The following is a 16,642-nucleotide window of genomic DNA, read 5'->3' as shown; positions in this document are numbered from 1 at the left end:
TGCGTGTGACTTAAGTTTTAAAAGGTTCTGAAGTTGTGCCGCGGGGACATTATCTCCTTGTCATCATGCAGTATCATAAGGGCTTATCTCCATTGTGATGTACTTATATCTAGTTGACACTTGCTGCAGGCTGGTAATGCCAGCAGCTCCCCTTGGGATAGGCTGTTGCTTCTTAAAGCTGAAATTGGCAAAAAAGAGTCATACATTCCTCACAGTAGAGCTGCGATCATGGTCTGTAGATGCAATGCATTGACTCCATGAGATTGAAAGTCTTCAGGTGTCCTCTAGAGGACTTCAGTTAGTGCTGAATTGCCTGCATCTACTCTGAAAACCTGTGTTGTTGCCAATGCAGGTACACAGGCATGCAGAGTGGTGCCAATGCACTTGAGGATCACATGCCTTGCTGACTCATCTGCAGCTCCTCAGGAAGCTCATGTTCTCATGTTTGGAAACTGCCCATAAACTATGCTTTCTTCAAACTTGCACATAGTTGACCACATTGTATTTCAACTGTGTCCATGTCATGCCTAATTTGGTGGTTTCCTAAGATATACTGCATCTGGGTGTCTCTTCTCAGTGCAAAGTTGACTCAGGAGGTAAAAGTGAAAGATTCAGGGGAGAAAGTAGAAGTTCAGTTTCGTGTACACTTCCTCCATTTCACGTATTTCTGCGGAGCCCGTTTACTCAGATTCAGGGGTTACCCTTCCTTGAGCAGACTTGGTTCATTTAACTGCTTCCATTTGGTGCATCATAAGGCAAGTCTGCTTTGTCTACTGAACGTTTCTTTGCTCATTCTTTTCTTGTTTGTGAAAGTGGAGTTCTGTAGTGATCAGAGAGGCAAGTGACGAGTTTGTAGTGGATGATGAGAGTGGTCGATGTGGGATAGGTGGAACAGTTGTGCAGGTGATGCATGTTTGTATTGTGCCCGCCCAGGACAGATGCTGCGCTACTTGCGGAGTTCAGACACGGACCCGTGCAAGGACTTCTACGAGTACGTGTGCAGCCAGTGGGCATCGCAGCAACCCCCTGGTACCTCCCATGTGGATGCTGATGGAGCCTTGGCAGCAGAGATTGAGGCCAGGATGGACTCGTTCCTCAATGGTAGCTTCAATGCCTGTTCAATGTGTGCTGGTGGTCTGCTTTGCTACCATATAGGCATGTTTAATAGCTATAAGAAGCCAGCGTGCAGGTAGTAATAATAAGAATGGGAAACTTTCCCTCTTATTAAGACGAAAGCCTTAGATGGCTCATGGGTAAAAAATTTGACCGTCCGGAAAATTCAATGGCACCAAAATTGATGGTGCCACCATTGATTGTCAAACCCACGACCTTTGGTGTTAATTAAGGCAAATTTAATTAAGACACAGTTAATTCAGATACAGTTAATTAAGGACCTTGAACCCACAACCTTTGGTGAGAGTCGAACCCACGACCTTTGGTGTTAATTAGGGTGCAGTTAATTAAGGTATTCGAACCCACGACCTTTGGTGGGAGAAAACAAGTAATAGGAAGTAACAACGCATGCGAATGAGCATGTCAAGCAATTTGATGAATGTCTCGTGAGTGCACACGCTTTCGCCTTCGTCCTCTTTATCATATGCTAAAGTGAGTGTCAAATTTTTCCTTAGCTAATGAATCTGTTGCACATTTAAAGAGGTACCGACACAAAAATTTTGTCTCAGTTATTTGTTTTATTGGATAGTTCCCAACTCTGTAATGATGGTATGAGGCCCCATTTTCTCAAGGCGTGACAAATTATGAATTTTATTTTTAGTATGACCAGTCGCCTTCATAGTCACCATGTCACGGTGCAATAAGTGCTCTGCTGACATATTACGACTTTGTAGCAACTAATTATGAGTTGCAAGAGGAGTGCTTATCCATTGTTTCTTTCATGTTCTAATCGTCATGCCTTCTTCTTGTGTTTCAACGAACTTCAGCATAAAGGTTAACTTAAGGCAAGCTATGTTTTTCCCTGATACTTCTTAATGTGGTCCGAACTGTGTACCCTAGTGTGTGGTATTTGATATTTACTTTCGAAAACGAGTTTTGCTATCATTCTGACGTGCAGTATATTACTTGAATCAGTGACAAAATTTACATTTAGTAGTCCGAGCAGTCACTGGAAGATAATGCAATGTTTCGATATCACATTGACTATAACAAATGCAATCTGTTGTGCCACGAATCCAGTATGTAGTTTTGTAAATAGTCTTTTTCCCAACCTCCTATACTATCCTATCTCCCTGTCCTTTAATCCATACGCCTTCCCTATATGTTGGCCACTGGGAGGTGGATGATGCTGAACAGCCTGCCTCTTTAGTAACACGAGTAATCGACTCAAATTCCCCAAAACGTATTCTCTCCATACTCCCCAACGTGGCTCGGTGGTAAGGTTTATTTGTGTGTTTATTGAGCAATTTAACAACACAAGAAGATTTATTTATGACATTCGTGAAGAACCGGTTTTTGGCATTTCACGGTTTGGGTTTTTCAGTGTGATTTTTTTTTAGCAGTTATTCAATGGCAGTGTTTTGCACCTCCGTATGTCATTATTTGATGTAGCGCTGTTGCCTATCTTGCACCTATCCTCCATGCATATGTTTGAAATCAATATGACAGTAAAAGAACATGCGCTTGTTTCCTGCCAGGTCCGGAAATGTCAAGCATCCGGCCCTTATTCACATTCTGGACCAACTGCAACCATCAGGGTGAGTCTTGTTTTTGTTTGTGACATCACTGTACTCATCCAAGTTGTGCCAACAGCACTAATGCGGGTTGCCTGACTGATTCAACTTAAAAAATGCAGACTGTTGTCATTACTGCTCATTCTGGGGCGGTTTTCATGGGCGATCACTTTTGTAGGCACCTTCATTTTGGTGAGATTTCGTGAGACCAGTGCCAGGGCGCGTCAGTGCCTACGGGCAACAGCGTTTCTGGCACAATGCCAAGCACACTGTCATAGCACAGTGCAAGGAGTACTCGGACCCATAGATGCTGACGTGTCGGCGATAGTCTCGCGAAATCTTGCCAAAGTGAAAGTACCTTTGAAAGTTATAGCCCATGAGTACCGCTCCTGGGGGGCCCTTCACTGTTGCATGAATAGCTCCTGAAAAGGGCTGTACTAAACTAGACAGCAACGGCGTATGTTCCTGTATACCACAGGAGATGGAAGGGTAGCGCAGGGAACACAAAATATGGAGGCATTTAAATATTTTTTTATTAGAACTTTCTATGTGGTTCACTTACTATATACAGTGTAGACCGCTTATAACGTAAGTCGCCGGAGTCGCGAATATCCGCACTATAAGCGGTACCGCACTATAACCAAAGCAACAATTTTCAACGCCCACACATATGCAAAACATGTGCACCGAGTCGCCACGCGTATGCGAAAGTCGAGGAGTGCGGCTAGAACGTTTGCATTCAATTTACAGTCGAATCTCGTTAATTCGAACCAAATCACACAGCAGCGTCGCCGACCGGCATTGCTCCGGCACCGCCATAGAGTAAACGCTTAGGAGAGACCCCTCAATGTCGCGCGCGAACAAAACAAAACAAAAAAAAAAGAAAGAAAAAAAAAAACGCGGCGGAAATTTCACCCTCTCTCAAATGGCAAGGTCGCCGATTCTGCGTTGCGCCGGAACATGCGTGTACGTGCCAACGTCTCAGCCACGCTACCATAGCCACGCGTAGAAAAAGGCAGTGAACCCTTCTTTCTCCTTTATGTTTCCTCTACTTTCTAGTCACGTGTTGACCTTGCACGCTGCGGCTGCGGCGAAAAGGGAAGCAGCTGCGCTCTCCCAGGCCGGCCAACGAAACTGCCCACGCCGGCAAATGCCCGCTTCCCGATAACGGCAGAAAACGAAACTTCGGAGAGCTGGCGCCAGGCCGTCTGGAGCGGCGGCGCCTGGACGACGGCGGGCGCGCAGGGCGCGCATGGTGACAGTCGAAAGTGAGGGCGCTACGAGGGAGGGCGAGGGGAGCCACCGAAGCGGCGGAGTTGCCAAGGCGAAATCCGCTTCCCTGCCGCCCTTCTCCCTCACATTCCACGGTCTCCGCGTGCGCCCCCTTCGCCATGCCGTGCTGGCGCCGCCCGCTCCCTGAACTTTTCGTTTGCTGCTGTTATCGTGAAGCGAGCGTTGGCCGGCATTGGCAGTTTCGTGGCCCTCGCTTGCTATGCGCGCCGTGATAATTCACGACTCGCACTGAAGATTCTGGTTTCAGCCTCACTGGCTGTTTGTTCGCACCACGTGCCCTTCTCCACTTCGTCTCTCTTTCTTCCTCGAGCACTCCTTGGGGCGCCCGTTTGAGGGGAGCGTTCGCCGTCTCCGTTGACTTCCGTACTCCCAGGCAGCCGCACTGTAACCGGTATTTCGTTTCCCGCAGCTGCACTATAAGCGATACGTGTATACATGGAGTTATATGGGAAAATTAACGGGAGTCTGAGAAGGCCGCACTATATCCGGTCCTGCACTATAAGCGGTTACGTTATAAGTGGTCTATACTGTACATTGCTTTGTGACATAATACACAGACAGCTTGATTGCGCTTGTTGGCATGTGCTTTCTACAATAACATTAGCGTGAAGGAAAGAATTACGTACGTGTCCTGTATCTCTGTGTGGAACGTGGTTTGCTTTGCGTTAAACCTAATGTAAAAAACAGACAGCACTGAGTACAAGAAGTATTAGACACAAGCGTATGTTGTAACAAGTTTTAGCTTGGGTGCACTTGTCCTCAGAAAGATTGATGCAATTGACTTTTCTGCAGGAGGCGGTAGCTTAGCGAGAATCTTACCACGCTTAGAGTGCGTGCGCGGCGGCCCTGTCAGCACCATGATGACCATAGCCTTTACCTCTTTGCCAGTGTACTTGGACTCGAGGCATCATTGAGGGAAATGCTGAGAACTGTGCCATGTTAATTTTTCTAGTGAATTTTAGGGGGCAGTCGAGGAGGTAGAGCTTCCTCAGTGCCACTCCTATTGTAGAACCTTTTTATTCTCACCTTACCTACTTTTTTATCTCAATGGCACACAGACCAAATCAGTCTGTTGTGTGCCCAACAGGCACCACCATGAGGAAGGTTTATTTTATGATCAAGTTGAATTTTTACATTCAGACATGGGAAGTGCTGCAATGCTTCCACCAGGCATCCGCTGAAGTGATCTGGATAACGCTTGCTCTGCTAAAATATAGTTATGCAGGAAGCAGAATTTCACTTGGGGCTTTTATTGTAACGAAAAAAAAAAAGGGCGTGTTAAACTGTCAAATACAATCATTCATAATCATGTCAAAAAAGGTTGTGTGAAATTTTTAACTAGCACATTCAGAACAAATGACGAATTACGTTCACCTTGTTGGCGCACGGTGAATGAGTCAAACAACAGTGTCAGTGCCTTATGTTTGCGCCCTCTGTTGTTACAGTTTTTCATTTGGTTTTTCAGTCTTTTAGGCTACACCAGTTTAACATAGACATCTTGTAGTTTGCTCTGAAAGATTTAATTAGCAAAATTACTCTTATGAAATGTACTTGACCTGTGCAGCGTTCATATGTAAAATACAATTTATTGTCCCTGAGTTGTGATTCTATCCATGTGTGCTCTAAAGGCTTTAATAATTGTAGCTAATAAATTTTGTAACTGTTTTTGTTGGTTGGTGGCAGCCTAACGAGACGATTGCTGTATTCACTAGTTAACTGGAATTAGCCCTTGGGTGTACCTTCTGCGTAATGAGAAGAAGCAGTCACAGGAAAGTGGATACTTGACTTGGTCAACAGTGGGTGAAGAATAAAAGTTTCAGCACAAACCCAACATGTCGTTAAGAGAGTGTTGTCTTTATCACAGTTACAGTTGCTTTTCTTGGCAGGGCTTATATAGCTTCCTCTGCCCTTAGGGCGAGCTATCTAATTGTGTATGAGAGAGTAAGATAAGAGCTGGTTAAGGGGGTTAAAAATGTTTAAAAGGAAATATAAGTTGTGGTAGTAACAGCAGATGGGGAGGGGACGTAGGACCTTTGCTTTATCTGGAACATAAGAGCAAAAATGGTGGTAAAAAAAGAAAAGAAAGCAAGCCCGATCACGTGTGAGCAGAAGTCTTAAATCCGGCCTGCTAAGATTTGCCATAGAACTGAATAAGCAGAGGGAGGTATATTGCACAGTGAAAAATCTCAGAAATCGCAGAAACCATTGGAGGGTGTCAAAAGGCGTCGCGTTAAACACAGAAAATTCCAACAGGAAATGAAAATAAGAAATAAACCCAGTTAAGCCAAGTCAAGTGTTCTATTGCCCACTGAACAAGACATGATGAAACTACTCTCCCCTACACTCAACTTTCTCCTTATATTCGTATTCGGTATGGTGTAAAAAGACGTGAAACGAAATGAAGTAAGGACAGGACAGGACAGGAAAGACACTCTTTCCTGTCCTGTCCTTTATTTCATTGCGTCCTTTCACACCATTCCAAGTATGAACTAACTAGCCAAGCAACAAGTAGTGATAGATTTAGGTTCCTAAGCATGTGGTGAGGAAGCTAAAATATGTTTATAAACTGTGCAAAGGAAATAAATGTCACCCTGATGAAGACAACCCTCTTAATTACATGTTGGTTCTCCGCTGCTTTTCACCCACTGTTTGCTTAGAGGAGTACTGACACAAAAGCTTTGTGTCTTACATTTTATTTTTGAGTAGCTGTCCACTCCATAATTATAGTACAAAACTTCAATTCATTGAGAGTCGCACAAATAATTAATTGCAGCACCTTTTATACAAGTTGTTCAAAACAACATCACATGCAGCGTGGCTTCGGATGTGAAAAAGAACTCATCCTGTCACCAAAAGCGGAGGTGGCAGTCACATTGTGTCACAAACAACTTAAAAGCTTGCCAGTCGGCCCAGTGCGGTGGTTGAATGCCATATAATGATCGTATCGCTGAAAGCGGCCAAATCGGCCCTTGCAATTGCTTGCTTCTTTTGGAAAGGCAGGGGGACATGCCCTCTCTTCTTGTCCCATCGAGTGCTGCATGGACTCTGCTTTTGACAGCATAGCCATAGTGTGTGTGCTTGTGTCATCACTGGTATCATCAAGTACCATGAGACCACCACAACAGGTTTCAATGGTGTGATGAGTCTCCTTTTTCTTGTCTAGTGCCGCTCTGCACTTGGTACACATTTTGAACTGGTCGCATTAAAAGGTAACGAAATCAATTATTTATTGCACACTTGGGAATTGAGGCTTCATAGCATAATTACTGAGTCAGCGGCTGTCTGATAGAGCAATGAAAACGAGACAAATCTTTCTCTGAGTACTCCTTCAAGTCCTCATTGCATTTCAGCACCAGTCCCACAAGACCGTGTCCTGAGCCATGTGCGACAACTTGGCCTGGAGCTGCCAGGTTCACGGGCACCAACATCGCCTGAGCGCCTCATGGTGCTTGCTGTGACGCTGGCTCAAGAGTTTGGCCTCTTTGCACTGCTTACGGTTGAGCTTGACAGTGATCCAGAGGGCAAGGTCCAACACGTGCTGGCGGTGGGTAGCGCTTTGACCTGTATCAGGCAAGTGTGCAGCAATTAGTACTGAGCACTGAGGTGTCCGTCCATAGGTTAAATTTACGCATCAGACCCAGTGGCTGTATATTTGCTGAAAACATTGCGAGTGGAGCCACTGAACTGGTTTGTGAGGTCTTCAACTTGCCTGTGAGCTGCTTGGGCATCTTGCACACACAAACGTCAGTGGCAGTTGAGACATCAAAGATGTTTGGTCTGACTGCTATAGATAGATTTATAATTTCTTTAATGCAACTAGTAAGTACAAGTAATTTCCCCTATGTTGTCCTTGGTGTCTTTGTTTGTTGGCTTCTTATATGATTCATAAAAATCAGGCCCCTCGGTAACCTTTCTTCTCGGACATGAATGGCATGTCATTTATGCTATGTCATTCATATTATGTCTGTCATACATGTCATGTCTGCATTTCATGTCATATGCATGCATGTCATTCATGATGCCATGTCACATTATGTCATTCATTACATAACGTGACAGTCATGACATAACGGAAACAGCAGATTGAGATGTTGAGCCATTGAAGGTAACAAAAAGACAGCGTCACGTCCGTGAAGTTGGCTTCTCTGCAGCATGGTGGAACATTTGACATCATTTTAGACCACGTGATGACACTCTGCGAATAGCAGTGCGAGTGGCAAAAGGAAAAGGTAGGCGCAACTCTGCTCCCTTTGGGAGCATATGCAAGAACACTAGCGGGAGACAGATGTGAACTGTAGTTGCTGGTCGAAGCATGAGGTGGTGGCACTCGGACTGGCGGTTGCTCAGTTTGTTGTGTGTGGTGTCAGGGTGAACGAAAGAACAATGCGTTAACGTTGAGCTCGAGAGTAAAGTCTGGAGTAAAGAGAAGTGTAGGCTCATCGTAGGTCCTAACAACTGTATTGCTCTTTGAGAAGTCACTTTACGATGCATTGGGGGCTTTGGCTACTAGCTGAAGACACCAGCGATAACAATGATAAAACTTGCTGTTGATCAGCAAGTTTTATTGCAAACCGATTCACCTTACAGACAAAGTGCATCCTACTAAACATAGATCACCATCTTGGCCAAAATTCAATATAAAATGTGAGAACATCATGAGATGTTGACAACTACGGAGGAAATGAAGTGAAATGGAGTCTAGGATTTGTGCAATGTAATCTCGAAATGTACATGATGTAGCAGCCAGGAATATGCAACTTTCCGGGAACATGTCACTGGGGTTCTACAGCATTTTTCTCTCATCTTTTTTTTTTTTTTTTAACTTGGTCTCCTGCTTGGTCTTCAGCAAGCTCTAAACATAAAATAGCAGATCCAAAGTGAAGATAAGATGAGTGGTGGGGTTAGATAATTTGGAGGCTTGACTTGGGACAAGGATGCTTGGGAAGCACCCAGATAGGTAAATGGCCACTGGCGTACCTTACTGAGCTGGTAGTGGTGGTATTCATGACTAACAAACTAATGGACTTGGTATTAAAAACTGCAGGTTGACGAGCCAGAACTGGCATGGGGCCGGATGAAGCCTCCGCTAGTCACCACTGAGCACACCATGTACTGGAACATGCTCATGAGGACAGCACAGCCTCTTGCTTCGTTACTGCTTTCGGATGCCACCGCAATCCAGTCTGCAGCCCACAGCTTTGCACGTATCACCATGGCCATGACCAATGTGAGTGGTAATGGCTGCAGGACCTGTGTTTAAGAATGTTCGTTTACTCCCATTGCTGCATCAGTATTCTTTCTTTCTTTCCATTCTGCTTAACTAATTCATTAAGGACTGCTCTCCGTTAAGGACACATGATCCACATCAGTCATAGCAGGAAGTTGATGTCTGAAATAGCATGTCTCTGGCTCATCTTGTTCACATTACCTAACACTGTAAATGGCACCAATAACATGTGTCTGATATTATTGATATATGGCATGCTTCATTGAAGATTTGGGTTGCTTATTTGTAAAAGCAACGTACATAGTACAGAAAAGGAGGTGTGATGCCTTATTAGAAATTTTAATGGCAATCAAATTGTGCAGCAATCAATGATTCACTCTTTATTTACTAAGCCAAAAGTGCATAGTTGAAGCCAATCGGTGCTCAAGGCATGTCCACTTATTGAAGATATCCAGAGACATCACCGATTTCGATAAATACATCCACAAACTTGCAGCTAAATGCATTGGTGTTTCACTTAATATATTCCCAGGAAGAGTGTTGTTATGTTCTGTCAAACAAAACCACGTCGAAAATTAGTGTATTTTGTTACGTTTATATATATATATATATATATATATATATATATATATATATATATGGTATACGAGTGCTATACAACTGCCAAAGTGCTTCACCCTAACCATGACTTGAACGTGGGCAGAAATAGAGTTAATAAATTTTAATGCAAAAATCAAAATGTCTGAGTTAACTAAGGTCTGTGGCGATCATTATGGCCATACTAATTCTGCAGAAAAAGAATTGTATAATTAGGGTGGCAAAGACCATGGGAAGATGAAATGATAGTCAGCGCCTGTGTTGTTTCGTCTGTGGCCTGTGGTCACGTAGCTAGCACTGTTTTTTTTTTTTTTTCATATTCTTCATAATGTGACCCTGAAACAATTTTAGTGGTTGTGTATGATTGCATTTATCTGGTAGAGGAGGTTCTTGAGATCATTAAGATTCAAGCATAAATGCTCCTTCTAAGACCCTTCAATTTATTGATGAAGTTAAAGGAGTTATATCTCTTTCAATCATGGCGGTACCATTTGCAGTTTCTTGTCCATCTCACATAGAATGCTATAGAGATATTGATAGGCTACCTAGTTGACATAAAAAAAAAAAAACTGCATTTCTGTTTGTCTGTCAGTCTAGAAGTGTACTGCTTCTACAACAGCAATCAGGTGATGGCAGGTGATCAGGCAGGTGATGTTTCCCATCCAAACAATTTCTGTGGTTTCCCTGCATGATTTTATCTGTAATACTTACAGCACTCTAGTCCATAAATGTTCTTTTAAAGGGTATTGCAGAGCTTGATAATTCGTTTGCCTGGCACAAATACCTTTTTTTTTTTTTCTTTTTTTAAATGCAATGACACACTTCTTGCTTATGACGGAAGACTGCTCACTACTGTGCATGTGTGCATGCATGGAGGAAGGAAACCCAGGAGAGGCCCCGGCCAGCACGAACGTATTGGAGAAAGTGAGGCGGAAGTCACGTGCTGTTTTTGCGAAAGGAGCACTGGACGGGTACCCGAAATGTAAACGTTGCCATAGCAACCGCGTTCCTGAAACTCACTGCTGCTCTTGGCCTCTGAAAAGTGAGATAAGATTTTTCCGCAGGTGTATTTCTCGCAGCACATTTTGTTCGCGAGAAAAGCTGACTTTGGAGTGTGGTGTTTAAGCTCCAAAGTTGTGTTTTGGGTTTGTGAGTGTGAGTGTGTCAGCCAGCAACAGATACACTCAAGCAATCACGGCGCGGGCCTTCGTCGTCTTCTTCAACGTGCCACAGAAAAACACAGAGCACGTCTGCTTCGCTAAAACTGCTACACAAGTTTCGTAGGGTTTGTTCTGATGCGCGTCGGCAGCACATACTTCCGGCGGCTGGTAACAATGCAAGTTCAAAGCTCGCACCCCACTCGCGCCTATCTGCTCCAGCAAGCTGATTGGAGGTTCAAAGGGAGATGGCACACCAACATGGCTGCACTTCCGGCTTCAAAAACGTGACGTCAGGGCCTCTACTGTTTTGTTTCTTTCCTCTATGTGTGCATGCGAAGAAAGAGGTGACTTGCCAGGAAGCACTCAGCAAGGGGTCGAAGAAGAAAGTGACGAAGGTTGAAAAAAAGTATATAGTGGCGACAGCTGGCCATGAGGCATGGAGTTATCTTTTACAAATTTTTATGTCATCCTCCAAATTTAGGCTCCCTAAGCTAGTGTTGTCAAAATGCATTGAAGAATGCAGTGGTGGCATAACAGTCATTTGTGGCCTGGATTGAAAAAGAGCTTCTGAGCTCAGACCAGTGTCTCTGTATTGCGGCATAACTGCTTTTTCTTAACCTTCAAGAATTTATATGTATTGAATGAGATAGAGCCTGCTAAATAAATTTTGATTGAAGTCCTTGTGCTCACACTCTCACATATGTGATCTTAGTGAAGGCATGACAGACACGGCCATCTTAGGATAATTATGTAAGTACAACACAATTATATGGCCAACATACTGTGCTTAGAGCCTGTCCTCAAGTAGCAGAATAGTCGTGCCGATGTGTAATGATGCTCTAGTGTGCTAACTTGGTACCACGATGTGTAGTGGCCAAAAACTGTCCTCATTAACAACCAAACGGTCCTCAAGATTGTAGAACTCAAAGACTAAAATTAAAGCGTCCCCTACTGCTCACTGTCCCTGTGCAACTGTGCAGGTCTCGGTTGCCCACCGCCACATCTCAGACCGAATGGGCCTGTACGAGGTGCACAGCTACCAGGAACTGAACAGGCTGAACCCGGTAACCATTCCCATCTTCTATTTTTCAGCTGAGGCTGCACTGCTTCTAAACGTGCAGGCACAATGAACACTGCCACAATGTGAGCCAATCAACCCAGTCATGCTTGCTTCTCCTGCCATCCTATTTAATCTTTACGGAGTCACCGGAGGTCTTTCACTAGAGCACTGTTTATCATTAACCCTCACATTTCTCAACTGTGTGCTTCTCTTGCTGCTGCCGTGTTACCCTGCGACGTTAAACTCCATATGTCAGCCAATCAGCAGCTTCTCGGCATTGAGATTCAGTATGATGTCTTGTCATGTCACCGAGACTGATCTTGTGAACAGACTGAATATTCATTGCCTTTGTGCCAATGCAGCCCTTGCCTCCTCTCATACTTTGATGAGGCCCCTCACCCCCGTGGAGGCAGTCCTGACTACCATTAAGATGAACTAGAAGGAGCCATAAGCATTTCTGCATCTTATCAGAAGCCCATGCAAGGGCACTTGGCTTGGCCACAAGGATAGCTGACTGTAACGCATCTCCAACTTCTGTACATTTTGCTCCGATAAGGATAAGCAACCATGCAGACTGCTCAACTGCTTCTCACCCGAATGTCACGAATGAGATTTCTTGAGTAGTATCCAAGCGATCTGCCTGCTCTTGCAGTGAAGCTCTGCTGATCTGCGCCTATCGCTGAGCCAAGTAGCAGGTGTCAGTAGTGGCTGCAGAAGTTTAGATTAATCGAAGTGGTGGTTCATGTTAAGCAGACTTTTTTTTTTTTTTTTTGCATTGAGTGTATGGGAAATATATTGTTCCTCAAATCTAAAAATTCGACCAACAAAGTTCGTCTTAGTGGGAGTCTACTGCCTATATATGAGATGTTGGTGGTGGCGGCACTTTCCCACTTCCTGTGATGCCACAGATTGGGGCAACAAGAAACCAAGGTCAGATAATGCCATTTATAGAAGAAGGAGTAACATTGTACTCAAAATTCTAAAAAAAATTCAACCTCCTGCATCCTATTCGTGCTGGAAAGAGGACCCAGATATGCAGAAAGACGATGAAATTTGTTGTGTCATGCAGTAACGCGGCTGGTGTTGTAGTTTGGGCATGAGAGAAGTTAGGAAAGCACCTTGTGGCATTCATAAGAGATATTTTTCGATGACAAACCATCTCTTTTTGCCGAGTGAACAGTGGGGAAAAAAAAAAAAACAGCATGGTTACGAGTGTATAATGCAAACATTTAAGCGTTAGCTGTGATACGGGCTAGGTGTTCTTGCTCCCGATTTCAAGCTTGCTGAATTGCTTGGGGTGTCTGAAGGTCCTTCTTCCTCCATGACAGATCAGTGTAAAAAAGGTTTTATAGCATTCTAGATTTAACTACTACGTTCCTCTCTGATGCTTGAGTGCTCACTGACTTTCTAAACATGCAGCCAAACATGCAGTAGCAAGTCACCTTCGCACCGCCACTGACTCACGAAGGGAAAGACAAGGTGTGAACGTGCTGTGGCAAAAATTCCATGATACTGCTGGCACAATCGGTTATTTGATGCGCAGAGGGCAACCCCATCTGATGGTGTTGCAGGGAACTGTGACCGAATTATTCTCTCTCATTTGTGGAAGCGCAAGAGGCAGTGCGTTGCGCGTCCATTAATGGAAGCACCTTCGGGTCTGCGCTTCTGGCCTGCCCTGCTGACGACACGAAACTGAGTAACGAGCTAAGAAAAGGCCAATGCTTTAAAAGTTCCAATAGAATAACACATCATGTGTTGTCATTGTCTTTAGTGTGCCTTTAATGGAGGTTTCACTGTGCGTTGTAACAGTTGCCGTGGGGGTGGGGTGTCAGTGCAGCTGCTCAACGGCCTTTTCGGGAGCAGCCAAGACCTGCGGCCTTCCTCTCGGCTGCTTGTCAAGGCACCCCGCTTCGTGGACCTCGTCTATAACCTCCTAGCCACAGACAGGTGCGATGGCATCCCACCTTGATTTATTATTGCATGTGGGAATTCAGGAGGGTAAGGACCTCAGCACACCGTGGTCCAGTTCCACTGATGAGCAACCTGGCCAAAATTGAAAGGCATGCATGGCTCACATGCGGCACTCCATGTTTATGCTGCACTCCATGTTTAACGCATCATGAGAGTTAATTGCAGTGCCTTACTTGCAGGTTTAACATACGCACACATTAGATGGGACAAGACACAGGACAAGCGCTAACTCACAACTATTTTGAAGCAGACAGCATACATAAATAGAGCTACAGCACACTATGTCACATTCACTAGGCTGCTCAAAGACTGTGGGCAATGAGGCACCAGTTACGTATTCACCGGCTCCAGGCACATGAGGGTATTCTGGTCAACGAAGAAGCTCACAAGGCAACGAGTGCTTTACTAATATTCCGCAAATTTGCCCTGTACACAAGGCTTCGTCGTTGATCCGTCCTGATGCTTAACAAGGATCAATCAACCTTCCAAACCGCCTCTGGACATTGTGGAGGCATGGCGGTTAATCGCCGACAGATACCTCAGCACCTGGTGTACCCTGAACCAGGCAAATACAGCAACCCCCACACGAAGCTACAGAGGCTCGATGCTGTGCTGATCCAATCAGTGCAGACTGGCACTCTGCTGGCTCAAGCAAAAGCTGCCCTCATCAAGTTTGGGGAGCCGGCGAGACTGCCCGAACTGTCCTCACTGCTCCTCCACGGCAGGCCTGTCTCCGGTGTTCATCCATGCTGTAGACAACGCACCACTTGCTGTAGAGCTGCCCTTACTTTGCCAATGCCCAGGACGTAGCCACTCGGACACTGGGTGCCAGCACGCCATCTACCCTGGAGGAGTGGGTCTTTCTGCCACCAGATATTGAGGATGGGAAGGCTCAGCTGCACTGGTAGGCTTTCTTGGTCTACTTCTGGGACCTCGAAAGAACAGGGCCTCGCCTCTTGGTCTTCATCCGCTGCTGTCGTGGAGGAGGATGTATAAGAACATCCACAGCAGTGTTCCCTGCCGGAGGGCATGGACCCACTCAATGCAGGGTAAATACATAATTAAAAAAAAAAAAGAGAAGCAAATAAGGGGGTGCAGACCGTACCACACATAAGTGGCAAAGAACATTGTAGTCATCTTGTAATGCATGAGAACAACCAAATAACCACATTGTTTCTAACGAGAAGAAAGGGAACCGAGGGGCCCGATTTTTATTAATCATATCATAAGAAGCCAAAGAAGCCATAAGAGAGCATCGCACGCGTAATGCGAAGACGTGGGTTCGTTCCCCTCCTGCGGACAGTTGTTTTTTCATCCGTTTTCAGTTCCATTAATTTATCATTTCTTTATTCTGCCTGCTTTCGTTTGTCCCATCTAAGGTGTGTGCTTGTTAAAATTGCAAGTATGATCCAACTAGCCCAGCAAAACATTCTATTAGGCAGTGACTTAATTTACACACAAAGTGCATTTTTGAGAAGTCTAAAATTGAGGATGAAGTGTGCGCCATTGTTGCCATTTTAGCTAAGTCATGTGGCAGTGCGCCCGTTTGCCATTGATACCTAAGCTTGCACTTGCTTTCTTTAGAAGTGGCTATATGTAGAATCTTGAGCTTCTGTGTACCAAATCGGTAACCAGTACCTTAGGCGAGGAAATTGAAGGGCTTGACATTACACAATACACTTAAGAGCACAGCAAAGCGTAAGGAAAATGAACTTTCTCCATGTTGTGTTTGGCTTCGGTGCTTGCTCCATGGCTACTGTCCTAGACTAAGCTCACATTTTACATCTTCTAATCTGTTGAATTTTGCACACACAGTTACTTATTGTGAGCATCAATGTCTTTCCTAAGTGATCTGATATATTCTGCATTCTTGGCTGTTGTGACTCAAATGCATAAGTCTTGCTGGAAGATATTTTAATTGCACTGTAATATCAAAAAAGTGCATGAGGACCTACTGTGGAGTTGCTGGCATTATAGAAGGAATTATGTGCGACATTCACAATAAAAAAGAAAAATTGGGAGATAGCGTAAAAAAGTGTGTTCCAAGAAGTTCTCTTTCTGAGCCTGTGTATTCCAGCATCACTGCCTCTATGGAAAAATAAAGCACCACATATATTTCTTTCTTTATGTTAGTAGTGGCAAGACAGGCCGTGGTATGTAACAAAACTGTTAAACTTTTGTCATTGTTGATCATCACAAAGTTTTCAGGGGTAGTATATTTTTTGCATTAGTTTTGTTGATGATTTTCGAGAACAAACTGATGAAAGTTATAGCGAACATGCTGGGAGCATGTAACTCGCGTAACCTGCATCATTTTGTTTTCTTGAGAAAGACTGTGTGAAATGAACAAGAAGGTAGCACAAGTGAGTCACTAGTATTATTCCTTTGCAATAGGGCAGTTTAAAAGTTACACACAAGAAAAATAACAGTGAAGAGGGCAAGGTGTAATAACCGTCTGCATGTCCCTTATCTTTCACTAAGTCCCGATGTAGACTCAATTGAGGTAGTTTAGTAAAATGTCTTTTAATGAATTGTGCATGGAGGATGGCTACTTGTACATGCTGTTTGTGTGCATGCATTTAGTGATGCAACCTGTGTGTTTCGTATTCCTGTCTGTTGCTATTCCTTTCACCCTTGCAGTTGTCAG

General features: G+C 44.4%; 2 protein-coding genes across 2 annotated transcripts in view; both read left to right on the top strand.

The window, feature by feature from the left end:
* The first annotated feature begins 30 nt into the window (after window positions 1–30).
* The window catches only part of LOC119457596 (neprilysin-2), a 17,332-nt gene continuing 720 nt past the window's right edge, over window positions 31–16,642 (top strand). The window contains exons 1-6 of the mRNA XM_037719212.2: window positions 31–1,101; window positions 2,652–2,711; window positions 7,331–7,524; window positions 9,025–9,207; window positions 11,945–12,028; window positions 13,857–13,971. Of these exons, the coding sequence (XP_037575140.2) occupies window positions 876–1,101; window positions 2,652–2,711; window positions 7,331–7,524; window positions 9,025–9,207; window positions 11,945–12,028; window positions 13,857–13,961 (852 nt within the window). The 5' untranslated portion in view covers window positions 31–875 and the 3' untranslated portion in view covers window positions 13,962–13,971. The remainder of the gene's footprint in view (window positions 1,102–2,651; window positions 2,712–7,330; window positions 7,525–9,024; window positions 9,208–11,944; window positions 12,029–13,856; window positions 13,972–16,642) is intronic.
* LOC125946838 (uncharacterized) overlaps window positions 14,509–16,642 on the top strand; it is a 15,864-nt gene continuing 13,730 nt past the window's right edge. The window contains exon 1 of the mRNA XM_049670925.1: window positions 14,509–14,716. Within this exon, the coding sequence (XP_049526882.1) occupies window positions 14,509–14,716 (208 nt within the window). The remainder of the gene's footprint in view (window positions 14,717–16,642) is intronic.

Source organism: Dermacentor silvarum, chromosome 7, assembly GCF_013339745.2.
Source record: "Dermacentor silvarum isolate Dsil-2018 chromosome 7, BIME_Dsil_1.4, whole genome shotgun sequence".
Lineage (NCBI taxonomy): Eukaryota > Metazoa > Arthropoda > Arachnida > Ixodida > Ixodidae > Dermacentor > Dermacentor silvarum.
This window is presented reverse-complemented; position numbering and strand designations above follow the sequence as displayed.